The sequence below is a fragment of the Citrus sinensis genome, chromosome 6, assembly GCF_022201045.2.
Source record: "Citrus sinensis cultivar Valencia sweet orange chromosome 6, DVS_A1.0, whole genome shotgun sequence".
Lineage (NCBI taxonomy): Eukaryota > Viridiplantae > Streptophyta > Magnoliopsida > Sapindales > Rutaceae > Citrus > Citrus sinensis.
The window spans coordinates 146,186-159,698 of NC_068561.1; the positions used below are offsets into that span (position 1 = coordinate 146,186).

General features: G+C 49.6%; 1 protein-coding gene across 1 annotated transcript; it reads right to left on the reverse strand.

Annotated features, from left to right (window-relative positions):
• Positions 1-297: 297 nt before the first annotated feature.
• On the reverse strand, positions 298-13,259 carry LOC107174999 (UDP-glycosyltransferase 83A1-like). The gene is made up of 2 exons (XM_025094131.2): positions 12,630-13,259; positions 298-1,374 (listed from the first exon to the last, which is right to left on the reverse strand). Exons 1-2 carry the CDS (start codon positions 13,108-13,110, stop codon positions 491-493), a joined length of 1,365 nt encoding a protein of 454 aa, XP_024949899.1. The 5' UTR covers positions 13,111-13,259; the 3' UTR covers positions 298-490.
• Between the last annotated feature and the right edge of the window lie 254 nt (positions 13,260-13,513).

The window sequence follows — 13,513 nt, forward strand, 5'->3', positions numbered from 1 at the left end:
TCACATTGTCAGCTTTGAAATTTAATTTGAAATATTATACCAAACCTAAGTCAGGATCCCATGGGATTAATTGGTAATAATGGCCAAAGAATCCAGAATTTTTTTGGTATAGCTGCACTTTTCTGATTGATGGCTCTTTACTTGGGTTCTAATGCCAGTGTCCAAGCCCTGATCCATACAAGGAAATTCTGAAAAAATCTTGTTAGACGAAACAACTTCTCGGAGGAGCCAATGCTTACTTTCTTGCCTTGATGTGCACTGATTTTTGTCACGGAAAACTGATCATCAAAATAAGGCTAACACAAGAAATGTAGCTTATAATTTAATCATTATTTGGTTGGTTGCAAGCGTGCAACCTTTGCTTTAGGCTACCGACCTATAACTAGAAATTTGTTCCTCCTAGTTATAATGATCTATTGCTTATAATTGAACCAAAATGATAATAAAAATGCAACAAACTTGGAAACATATTGGTTGCGTTGGCAATTGTCTATGCCTTGACCCATTCAAGGAAACTCTGAAATGTCTTGCTAGATGAACCACCTTCTCTGACACTACTCAGGGCTTTTCCCTTGAGTTCCAAAGCCCTTGCTTTGTAATTTTGATCCCGAAACATTTGATCCACCTTGTTCTTAATTTCTTCTCTTGTGAAGATCCCGCTTTCGTTTCTGTCAAGCTTCAATCCCACCTTCCAAACATCACAAATGTAGCTCTCGTTCAGGAATTGTTCAGCAAAGTATGGCCAGCACAAGAAAGGAACCCCGTTGCTTACACCTTCCATGGTAGAATTCCAACCACAATGGCTCAAGAAACAGGAAATGGAAGGGTGACTAAGCACCTTCTGCTGAGGGGCCCAACCGATTATCTTCCCCCGAGTGGCTACTCTCTCTTGAAATCCATCTGGGTATGCGGCATTTGCTTCATTGGTAATATCCGATCTCACGACCCACAAAAACGGCCTATTGGAAAGTTCAAGTCCTAGTGCTAATTCTTGAAATTTAATCTTCTCCAAAACTGTGGAGCTTCCAAATGCAACATAAATAACTGAGTTTGGTTGTTGTTGCTCAAGCCATTCCAAACAAGTTGAGTCCTCTGGCCAGAAGTATCCGGTTGAATTGCCTAGCCGGTTGCTTGCCAAAAGTGGTCCTATTGGCAGAACTTTTGGAGCCACGGTGAAAGCCGCTGGCTCAAGGTCATATGTTGAGTTACAAAACTGGAAATCTGCCACTCTCATGCCTTGCATGTTTTCTGACAAATAATCAAAGAAACTTTTCTGCCTGGTCAAGTCACCAAGGCGGGCCCAAAAAACGTCTGCAGAGTTTATTACGGCCATATTTGGGGCCAACTCAATCATTTGTTTCCTGATTGGTGTACCTGAAGTTGAAAACAGAACAAGGAAACTTCTCACATAAGTGTCACCAGCTCATGGTTGTCTATTCAAGAGAACACTTAAGAGAAGTGTTTGGGAGGGATACTGTTTGGGACAAATGCGTCGAAGGGACCAGGAATGACGAGCAGACATCTGATGGCGGAGTTCTGCGAACCGATGTGTTCCGTTAAAGCCTAGCGCGTGGAAGAACAGGATCAGAAACATCCTGCTCGTCCACGATGTTGTCGTCCGCGAGGCCAATTCCTATAAAAGGCATGAGGCCATTCCAGCTAGAGATCGAGAGGCGAGGAGACCCGGTCGACGGCAGTTGGCAAGACGTGCTCTCCAGCACGAGAATCTAGGCACAACAGCCACGCTTTCCCCAGAACCGCGACGTAACACGCAAGATCTCACAGAGCCATGACAGCCACACTTTCCCCAGAACCGTGGCGTAACACGCAAGGTCTCACAGAGCCGTGGCAGCCACGCTTTCCCCTGAACCGTGGCAGCCACACTTTCCCCTGAACCGTGGCGTAACACGCTAGATCCCATGTTTTGCCCATAACGCAGCAGTTGAAGTCCCATACCGTCTCGAAAAGAGCGGAAGACTGAGATTCAGAGGAAGCCTATAAAAAGGTAGCGAACGAAGGTAAAAGGGTTGGCATTCTTGAGAAAAGGGGAGAAAACCACAAGAAACGCCATAAGACCTGTGGCAAGCTTTTCCCGAACCTTCATATCTGACTTGAGCGTCGGAGGGTTTGCGCCGGGAAAACAACCGGCGTACTCTGACTTATCTGTGTACGCAGGGACCTCCGGAGAAGAAGCCTGGCGAGGAGACCTCCTGGTAGTGACGAAGTTGATCGAGCAGAGATCCTGATCGTAGAACGAGGAGAACCGGAATCTCGCATCAACATTTTGGCGCCGTCTGTGGGGATCCAGAGCAAAAAGCTTCTGTCGATAGCAAGAAGAGGGGGGGAGTAAGCGAAAGGCAATGGAGATAGGAGGAAGTAGCGCACAAGGGGGTGACATAAGGCTTAACGATTCCGTGACGCTGAGGGAGGTAATCAGCGAAGCACGGGAAAAAGTCATGTTCGACCGGATGGAGCGAATGGAAAAGCAGATGGAAACCTTGACAACCATCCTGCATGAGCTGCGGAACGAGCGAAGGGTAACCCAAGAGGGAAGGGTGAGAGGCGGTGGAGCGTCACCAGGTACCGATAGTGCGGAGAGAAGTCAAACCGCTGGGAGATTTGGTGGTGAGAGAGGTAACGTACCTCTGCGAGGAGAATTTCATAGAGAAAGAGAGCAGTCCCCGGTAAGACAGACTTGTGACGGGGGCGACGGGGTGGTGAATGCAGAGGAAACAGAACTGAGGCAACACTTACATGATGTAGAGCGAGAGCGGGATCAAGCTGCAGCGCGCGACCCTGGTCGCGCAGGACAGCTGGAGGAGGAAGTGCGAAGGCTAGCGCAAATAATTGATGACATGCAAGGGAGGAACAGAGCCCCTGGTTGGAGGATAATGCTGGACGGGGAATCACCGCTCGCAGCAGAGATCATGAGGGCAGTTATTCCAAGAGATTTCCGCCTCCCCGACCTCAGATACTCGGGAAGAACTGACCCGCTGGTGCACATAGAGCGCTTCAACGACATAACGGGGGTCCAGGGATTATCTCCATCCCAAAGGTGCAGGGTGTTCCCACTATCCCTTGAGGGACGTGCACGAGAATGGTACAGGAAACTTCCTCGGGGCAGCATAAAAACCTTCGAGCAGATGTGCCAGGAATTCGCAGAGCAGTTTAGTGGGGCAATGTCACCGGAAGATGACGTGATGGAGCTGAAGAGCATGAAACAGGGGGAGCAAGAAACCCTTCGGGAATTCATCAAGAGGTTTCATCGGGCTGTCCTCGACTTGGGAGCCTTCAACCACCCTCAGGCGTTAAGGGGACTGAAAGAAGGGGTGAAGATAGGAAGGCTGTGGTACAATTTGAGAAGCCCAGCTATTCAAACGTATGCAGCCGCATACGAACAGGCTAAAAGAGACATCGAGATTGAGGAGGAGAAGGCTGCACGGATCAAGACAGACCAGTTGGAAGGGTTAGGGAGGAAAGAGAAGAAAGCATTACCAACTAATGGACCGAACAGGAGGAGGGACCACCAGATCTCCGGTAGTGGAGCAGGAGGTAGGGTAATTGCTTACCAGCCTCATCAGAGGCCGCCACAGTATCAGCGCAGCAGGGCGCCACCTCCTCGCTCCCCAGCTAGGGAGCCTTGGAGAAGACATGATTCGGCATCCGGCGATCTTCATCAACATTCCCACGGTAGCAGGACGAGCAGACCAGAAGCACTCCCACCGCCCCCAACTCACAGTGGGGCAAACAGAGAAAGAGCAGTGCATCTGGTCGACCAGAACCAGGACTATGGGCGGTACACTCCCTTGAAGATGCCCCTGGATGAGGTGTACGAGGCCATAAAGGGTCGAGGGCTGCTGCACCTCCCTACACCAATAACAAAGCTACCCAACAGGAGGGATAGAGGACGTTATTGTAAGTTCCATGGCACCCATGGCCATACCACAGCAGAGTGTAGAGATCTCAAGACCCAGGTCGAAGATTTGGTGAGAAATAGGTACCTGGATGAGTTTATGGATGGGACTTTCCCGATGGTGGCCACAACGGATGAAGGGGAGCAGAGTGAAGGAATCTTGAGACGCGAGCCGCCCGCAGCGAGGGTGATAGCTGGGGGCCCAACGTTGGCCGGAGATTCGAACAGATCGAGAAAAAATTATGCCAGATACGCCATGACCAGTAAAGAGATACTCTTCAACACCCCAGCAGCCAAACGAGCAAGGGTCAGGCAAGTGCCAATCATGTGGACGGATGAGGATGAGGAAGGGATTCTATACCCCCACGAGGACGCTTTAGTCATCAAGGCTACGATCGCTAGCAAGAAGTTTGACCGGATACTGGTTGATACGGGGAGCTCAGTTGATGTGCTATTTAAATCAACTTTGGAAGAAATGGGAATAGCCGACCGGAAGTTGGAATACACCAACACCTCCTTGAAGGGGTTCGGAGGAGGGAAGCTGGTCCCTCTGGGCGTGGTCGAACTGCCTATCACAATCGGGGGCCCCCCGACAGAAAGAACAATGATACTGGACTTCGTCGTAGTGGACGAGGAAGGTCCTTACCAGATGATCCTAGGTCGGCCATTTTTAAGGATGAGCAAAGCGGTGCTGTCCAACCATTATCTAGCTCTGAAGTACCGGGTGAATGGGGTAGTCGGAGTGGTACGAGGAGACCAGAGGATCGCAAGAAGCTGCTACTCCTCGGCAGCAAGGGAGGCGATGCAGATAACATCCCTCGATACCCGAGTGGAAAACAAGACTGGCAGACAAGAACCCGTAGAGGATCTGGAAACAGTAAGCATGGGACCAGAGAACCCGGGAAAGACGATCAGAATCGGGTCGAGACTTGAGGGAGAGCAAAAGCAGGAGTTGGTGAAATGCTTACAGGCTCACGCCGACGTGTTTGCCTGGGCACATGAGGACATGCCAGGGATTGACCCAGAGGTAGCATGTCATAGGCTGGCAATAAAGAAAGGTGCTCGGGCAGTAAGGCAGAAGAGGAGGTGCTTCAACCAGGAGAGGTATGAGGCTGTAAATGATGAGGTGGAGAAGCTTCTGAGAGCAGGGTTCATTCGGGAAGTCAATTACCCGGAGTGGATATCAAATGTGGTGTTGGTAAAGAAGGCAAACGGCAAGTGGAGGATGTGTGTGGATTTCACAGACCTCAATAAGGCGTGCCCAAAAGACAGCTTCCCTTTACCAAAGATCGATCAGCTAGTAGATTCAACGGCTGGACATGGTCTGCTTAGCTTCATGGACGCATTCTCGGGATACAACCAGATCCCCATGTACGAGCCGGATGAGGAGAGCACGGCTTTCATCACTAACCAAGGTCTGTTCTGTTACAGGGTGATGCCATTCGGTCTCAAGAATGCTGGGGCCACCTATCAAAGGCTGGTGAATAAAGTCTTTAAGCCCTTGATCGGGAAAACCATGGAGGTGTACGTGGACGACATGATCACCAAGTCCAAAGTCCCGAAGGAACATGTCAGACATCTCGAGGAGACGTTCGAGCTTTTGAGGAAGTATAAGATGAAGCTCAACCCGGAGAAGTGTGCTTTTGGGGTCGAGTCAGGGAAATTCCTGGGATTCATGGTGAGCCATAGGGGGATTGAAGCAAATCCCGAGAAGATCCAGGCGATTGTGCAAATGACGTCTCCTCGAAACCTGAAGGAGATGCAGAGCCTCACGGGGAGGCTGGCGGCGTTGAGCAGATTCATATCCAAGGCTACAGATAAGTGTCAGCCATTCTTTCAAGTGATAAGGAGGGGAAAGAAAACGGAATGGACCCCGGAATGCGAGGAAGCCTTCCGGAACTTGAAGCATTACTTACAGCAAGCCCCGCTACTGTCCACACCGAGGGATGGGGACAAGTTGAATCTGTATTTGGCGGTATCTGATCGGGCCGCCAGTTCCGTTCTAGTGAGAGAGGAAGAAGGAATTCAGTATCCGATATACTACACCAGCAAGGCCCTGCTCGACGCTGAGACCAGATACCCAACGACGGAGAAATGGGCACTGGCCCTTGTGGTTGCTGCTCGGAAGTTGAGGCCGTACTTTCAAGCATTCCCGGTCTCGGTAATCACCAACCAGCCATTGCGTCAAATTCTGCACAAGCCGGATGCCTCTGGTCGGCTCGTCAAATGGGCTGTAGAGCTGAGCGAATTCGACTTAGACTATAAACCCCGCGCGGCGATAAAGGCCCAGGCAATGGCCGATTTCGTAGCTGAGTTCGCGGAGCCCGAAGTATGCTTGGGTCAGCAAGATGCAAATGTAGGCAACGACGAAACTCAAGTATGGCAGATATCTGTGGATGGGTCATCAGGAGAGCGGGGTTCAGGAGCAGGGATTGTCCTGGAAGGCCCAGAGGGGGAGGAGATCTCTTATGCTGTAAAGTTGGAATTTGCAGCCACAAATAACCAGGCAGAATATGAAGCCTTGATAGCAGGGCTGGAATTGGCTAGGGCCGTGAAAGCGGACAGAGTTAAGATCAGAACCGATTCCCAGCTGGTTGCGAATCATGTCAGTGAAAGATTCCAACCAAGAGAGGAGAAGATGGAACAGTACCTAAGGATAGTCAGGCAGATGATGGGGAAGTTCGAAGCAGTGGAGGTGATACAAATCCCCAGGGAGCAGAATAGTCGAGCAGACATTTTGGCTAGGATGGCAGCCGTCGCCGACCCAAAAATGCCAAAGTCGGTCCCCCTAGAAGTGAAGTCTCGCCCGAGTATCGAGCAAAATTTGGGGGTGTTGCGGATAGAACAAAAAAGCTCGTGGAGGGACCCGATAGTTTCATACCTTAGAGACGGGGTCTAACCACCAGATAAGCTACGGGCTCGGAAGATTAGAGCTCAGGCCTCGAGATACACGATGATCGATGGGGTACTGTATCGACGAGGATATACATTACCGTTCCTTCGGTGTTTGGACGATGACGACGCGGATTACGTGCTGAGGGAAGTGCATGAAGGAATTTGCGGAAATCATTCTGGCGGGAGGTCCCTGGCCCACAAGGTTCTAAGGCAGGGATATTTCTGGCCGACGATGCACCAGGATGCGCAAAGGAAGACCAGGAGCTGTGCAAGCTGCCAGAGTTTTGCGAATTTCTCTAACCAACCACCAGAGAAGCTCACCTCCATGGCCTCCCCTTGGCCATTCGCTCAATGGGGAATTGATCTGATCGGCCCATTGCCAAAGGGACGAGGAGCAGCAACACATGCGATAGTCGCTATAGATTACTTCACGAAGTGGATAGAGGTAGAAGCCCTTAGCAGGATCACAGAGAAGAAAACAACAGACTTCGTGTGGAGAAACCTGGTCTGTCGATACGGGATCCCATATGCCTTGGTAACGGATAATGGCAGGCAGTTCGATAATCACAGCTTCAGGGATTTCTGCCAGAACCTCGGGATAGAGCTGAAGTATTGCTCGCCTGCTCACCCTCAATCGAATGGACAAGTAGAAGCAGCCAACAAGACAGTCAAGAAGCTTCTGAAAACCAGGCTCGGAGCAAAAAAGGGTGCGTGGGTTGACGAGCTGTCAGGTGTGCTATGGGCATACAGAACAACCCACAAAACCGCAACGGGGGAGACACCGTTCGCTTTGGCTTTCGGACATGAAGCGGTCGTGCCGGCTGAGGTAGGAACGACCACACACCGGACAGATCATTTCAATGAACAGGAGAACGACGAGCAGATATGTTTGAATCTTGATCTGCTAATGGAGAGGAGGGAACAAGCAGCCGAGCGATCAGTCACTTACCAACAGAGGGTTGCTCGGTATTATAACCAGAAGGTGAACATACGGCAATTCAGGGTCGGAGACTGGGTACTGAGAAGAGTGAATCAGAGCACCAAAGATTCGACTCAAGGAGTGCTGGGACCGAATTGGGAAGGGCCGTATAGAGTCAAGCAGATAGCGGGGCCCGGAGCTTACAAGCTGGTTCGCGCGGACGGCCACGAAGTGAAACGCCCATGGAACGCAGCACACCTCCGAAAATACTTCCAGTAAGACTTGCTCACATTTTAAAGCAATTTCTGCTCATGCTGTCTATCTTTTATTTTTATGTTTTATGTCCGAACAATTTCATGTAAGTCAAATCCTGCCATTAATGTAACGTCGACGAATTTATTTCGCTTGAAACCGAAAAAAAAAAAAAAAAAATCCTAAGGCATGCAAAGGCTCGCCAAGTCTCAGAGCCTGTCTTATGGCGAGACAGAAGCCAAGCATGCCAGGATCTGCTCGGCCACGAGAAGGCAGCAGAATCCAAATCGTTTGAAAAAAATCCTAAGGCATGCAAAGGCTCGCCAAGTCTCAGAGCCTGTCTTATGGCGAGACAGAAGCCAAGCATGCCAGGATCTGCTCGGCCACGAGAAGGCAGCAGAATCCAAATCGTTTGAAAAAAACACTAAGGCATGCAAAGGCTCGCCAAGTCTCAGAGCCTGTCTTATGGCGAGACAGAAGCCAAGCATGCCAGGATCTGCTCGGCCACGAGAAGGCAGCAGAATCCAAATCGTTTGAAAAAAATCCTAAGGCATGCAAAGGCTCGCCAAGTCTCAGAGCCTGTCTTATGGCGAGACAGAAGCCAAGCATGCCAGGATCTGCTCGGCCACGAGAAGGCAGCAGAATCCAAATCGTTTGAAAAAAATCCTAAGGCATGCAAAGGCTCGCCAAGTCTCAGAGCCTGTCTTACGGTAAGACAGAAGCCAAGCATGCCAGGATCTGCTCGGCCACGAGAAGGCAGCAGAATCCAAATCGTTTGAAGAAAATCCTAAGGCATGCAAAGGCTCGCCAAGTCTCAGAGCCTGTCTTAGGGCCAGACAAAAGCCCAGCATGCCAGGATCTGCTCGTTCGCGAGAAGGCGAGCAGACTACGAAGCATTCGGAAAGTTTTCTACGGCACGCAAAGGCCTCACCAAGTCTCAAAGCCTGTCTTACGGCGAGACAGAAGCGATCAGCGTTTCAGACGAAAATTAATTCATGAGTACGACACGAGATAGTAATCAACAACATTTTTATTAATGGCTAACAGAGGGGATAAATTTCATAAACGTTGTTCATTACAATACAAGAAGAAATATATCAAAAAGATGGTGGATCAGTGAGCCGAGCAGCATCGGTTGGCTGGACCTCCTCGGGTGCGGGGGGGGTATCACCAGTTGCGTCCGGGGGGGTGCTCGCCTCGCCAACATCAGCAGGGACTGCACGAGGAGGAGAGTTACCCTCCTCAATCACGATCGGCTCTAACCCCTCGGCATCTTCCTTGGCCGCCTCCTCGTCCATATGTTGAGCAACACCAGCTGCAAGGTCATCCATCTTCAGATCAGGGTGTTGCTTCCCGAGGACGGCCATGATACAATGATAGGAATGCCGAAGTCCCTGGTCGTACTGGTTGTCGGCCTCCCTCTCCAAGTTCTCTACATGAGCTCGGTGGGAATCGCGGAGAGATTCGAGCTGAGCCTCATACATAGCCCTCTGCCCTTGGAGATCCTCCTTAACCTTGGTCAGCTCCTCCTCGAGGGTAATGGCTTTTGCTTGAGCAAGGGACTCTTGCTCTATCAGCTTGAGGTTCTCAACGTTTAGCTCCCCCGCCTTTTTCTCGGCAACGTCAGCTCTGGTCGTCGCCGATTGAATGTCCTCCTTCATCTTCCTGTCGTAACGGCCAACCTTGGCCTTATAGTAGGTGGCCATGCAGCTGAGATGGAAAGCACTGTACTGCATGGCTCCCACCAGCTCGCCCAGGGTACAACCGTCAAAGCCCTCCAGGTCCTTCTTGCTCACGAGTTTAGACAACTCATTGAGATAGGGAACCAAGTGTTCTGGTCGGCTGTCGGGTAAGCGAGACCGAGGCACAACAGGTGGAGAAGAGGAAGCAGGATCAGTGGCCGCTCTACTGGATTCCCCGACTTTAGCAGAGGCAGGAGGGAGAGCCTGCAAGGGAGGAACCTGCTGCACGATGTTCTTTCGCTTCGCAGCGGGAGCATCTTTGTCCTGGTCCCTATCGGTTGTTGGAGGCCGAGAGCGTTTCCTGGTCAGAGCTCCAATCACTGCGTCCTCCATCTTATGGCCAGGAAGTATCAACCGAGACTCGAGGAAGTTGTATGTAGATAGCAGTTCTCGGCTCGAGCAGGAATTGGCCAATACAGCCTCGACCCGTTTAAGCAGACCAGGTCGGAGCGGGAAGTGAACACCCCAGGAAACTACAGCACAAACAGACACTTGGTTAGAGACAAACCAATACAGCAGGAACAATTATGGATACAAGACATCTAAAGCGAGCAGGCAACCTGGGACCGTGAAACGGGGTGGGACGCGACAATCCTTCCCGTCTATTTGTGCAACTTGACCCCAGGGACCCCCAGCAAAAAAGAATTTCCTCTTCCAAGTCCCACCACCACCAGTTGGAAGATCAGTTATGGGTTTCCTGCTCTTGGTACCAGATTGGAAGTAGTACCAGCCGGCATCTTTAGGGCTGCTCTTCAGCTGGTACAGGTGCTTCACCTCATCAACCGTGGGCTCGCTTTGGCAACATCTGTCCCACAATATGAACAGACCAGAGAGCACTCTCCACCCGTTGGGGTTCAGCTGACCAGGAGCCAGATTTAGCCCGTTAAGTATCCGGGCAAAGTAAGGCTGCAAGGGACACCTCAGCCCATACTTAAAGCTCTCCAGATACAGGGTAACGTATCCCCTGGGAGGCCGGCTAGGTGTATCTTTCTTTCCTGGGATCTTAAGAGGTATCTCACCAGGAATACTATACCTAAGTCGGAGGTCATTGAGCTCGTCAAACGTGGTCATACACGACATGTAATCAATGGCATAATCACGCGACAAGGCTCTACCTCCTACTGTACCCCGTTCTTCTGGTCGTGATGCTCCTGATGGGGACGCCTCACCAGAATCATCCCCTTGACCCTCACTCAAGGTGTTCTCCGATCCAGAAGATCCTTCTTCATCGCTACTGTCGCTCGAGGAGGTTGTTTGGGGAGACATCCTCCTAGCGCTAGTACCAACACTAGACCTAATGGGCTCTAAGGGGATCCCGGGATCAAAAGCAAAATCAGCGGGCAGACTAGGCAAAAAACCTAGTTCGTCGTCACCAACCTCAACGACCTTCTCCTTACCCTTCGACATATCCTAAGTTCTAACCAAAACACCACCGCCAACTACAACCTCAAGCAAAGCAGAGAGAAAGGAAATTACCTACAACTAACCAATACCGAAAAAAAAATAGAAGAAATACCTGAAGCAGGGACTCGGTCAGAGAGAGACAGGGATGACAGCTTTGACGCCGAGGTTCATTCGGCGGAGAGACAAGAATGGAGAAAATGACGAGTTCGTGTTTGAAGATTTTGGGTTTCCTTACTGAGAAGCAAACTCTTGGGCTGCCAGCATTTAATGACGCATATTCCGAGAATCCCGTAACCGTCGGTTTGAAATTCAAATGGAGGGGGGGATTTCTGCCACGTCACCTCGTCCGCAATTAAATGCGACATGACTCCTGGCAGCCTTTTCCAAACCCACGCGAGCGAGTACTATCGAGTTTCTACTGCTGGTCCACTACATTACCCAACACCAGAAACTGGGGGACCGGTGTTTGGGAGGGATACTGTTTGGGACAAATGCGTCGAAGGGACCAGGAATGACGAGCAGACATCTGATGGCGGAGTTCTGCGAACCGATGTGTTCCGTTAAAGCCTAGCGCGTGGAAGAACAGGATCAGAAACATCCTGCTCGTCCACGATGTTGTCGTCCGCGAGGCCAATTCCTATAAAAGGCATGAGGCCATTCCAGCTAGAGATCGAGAGGCGAGGAGACCCGGTCGACGGCAGTTGGCAAGACGTGCTCTCCAGCACGAGAATCTAGGCACAACAGCCACGCTTTCCCCAGAACCGCGACGTAACACGCAAGATCTCACAGAGCCATGACAGCCACACTTTCCCCAGAACCGTGGCGTAACACGCAAGGTCTCACAGAGCCGTGGCAGCCACGCTTTCCCCTGAACCGTGGCAGCCACACTTTCCCCTGAACCGTGGCGTAACACGCTAGATCCCATGTTTTGCCCATAACGCAGCAGTTGAAGTCCCATACCGTCTCGAAAAGAGCGGAAGACTGAGATTCAGAGGAAGCCTATAAAAAGGTAGCGAACGAAGGTAAAAGGGTTGGCATTCTTGAGAAAAGGGGAGAAAACCACAAGAAACGCCATAAGACCTGTGGCAAGCTTTTCCCGAACCTTCATATCTGACTTGAGCGTCGGAGGGTTTGCGCCGGGAAAACAACCGGCGTACTCTGACTTATCTGTGTACGCAGGGACCTCCGGAGAAGAAGCCTGGCGAGGAGACCTCCTGGTAGTGACGAAGTTGATCGAGCAGAGATCCTGATCGTAGAACGAGGAGAACCGGAATCTCGCATCAACAAGAAGCATAAACAACTAACTTTAAAATTTTGAATGACTTTTGTTCTGTATTTCTCATTCATGCTGACTTTCGTTATATTTATGTTTGAATCTATATATTCTCTGAGCGCACACTCTGTATCATTCCATTACATTAGTTCATTAAGTGACTTTGGCATGTTTTAAAAGTATTCTCAGGGACAAAAGTAAACAACTAGTAACAGAGAATCTGATAATTACCGTCACTACTAATGATTCCATCATCTATCAGCTTAGGGATTCTGAAACACAAGGCCACTGAGGCAGCTGATGAAGGCCAAACGACACCCCGTCTTAATTTCATCTTTTCTGCTATACGCATAGTCCAACCCATGTACGCATCCGCAATGAAACAATCGATCTTTTCATCTTCTTTTTCGTTGATCTCTTCTATGAGCTCCTCCAGCTTCCCGGGCATAACCTGCAAAATTTTTTTAAGTTTATTCCCCAATTCATTTCTATCTTCCCACGGTTCCATTCCATCTGGGATAGAAACCAAACGGATTTTCTCCTCTAGATTATTCTTTCCTTCCAATGATTTCAAAACCCGCTGGTGATTATACTCTGAGTTCACAAATGTCACTCTGACGCCATGATTGGCCAAACATTGTGAAAACTCAAGTAAAGGAATCACATGGCCTTGTGCTGGTGCAGGTATCACCAAAACATGTGGATTGCTCATTTTTCCGTTCAATTTTTCTGTATGGAAGGGGCAACTCAGGGGACAAATCTTGTGCTTCAATATTCTTCGTATCTGTTTTAATTGTTTTTAGTTATCTATTTCGTTTGTTCTTTTGTTGTTTTCCAATAATTGAACTTCTTTTGGCAGCTTTTTTTGACATTTGTATTAAGTTGGTTTAGCAGGTGAGTCGGTTGCTAATATATCTTTTGATTTTATAAATGAAAAACGAAGTTGTCAATGTTATTATTAAAATCATAAAATATACAAAAGAGTTGCTTGGTGAGCAATATGCTGAGAGGTTGAGAGCTTTTTTTGCTTTTGTTTTTTTTAAAAAAAATTGAAAAATGATGAAGGTTGAAAGAATTGCACGGCACTAAGGAATCAGTTTTGTTTTTTTTTAACA

Coding starts and splice junctions, on each gene's coding strand:
- LOC107174999 (XM_025094131.2), bottom strand. CDS start 13,110: ATGAGCAATCCACATGTTTTGGTGATACCTGCACCAGCACAAGGCCAT. Junction 1,375..12,629: donor TGGAATCATTAGTAGTGACG/GTAATTATCAGA, acceptor TTTCAACTTCAG/GTACACCAATCAGGAAACAA.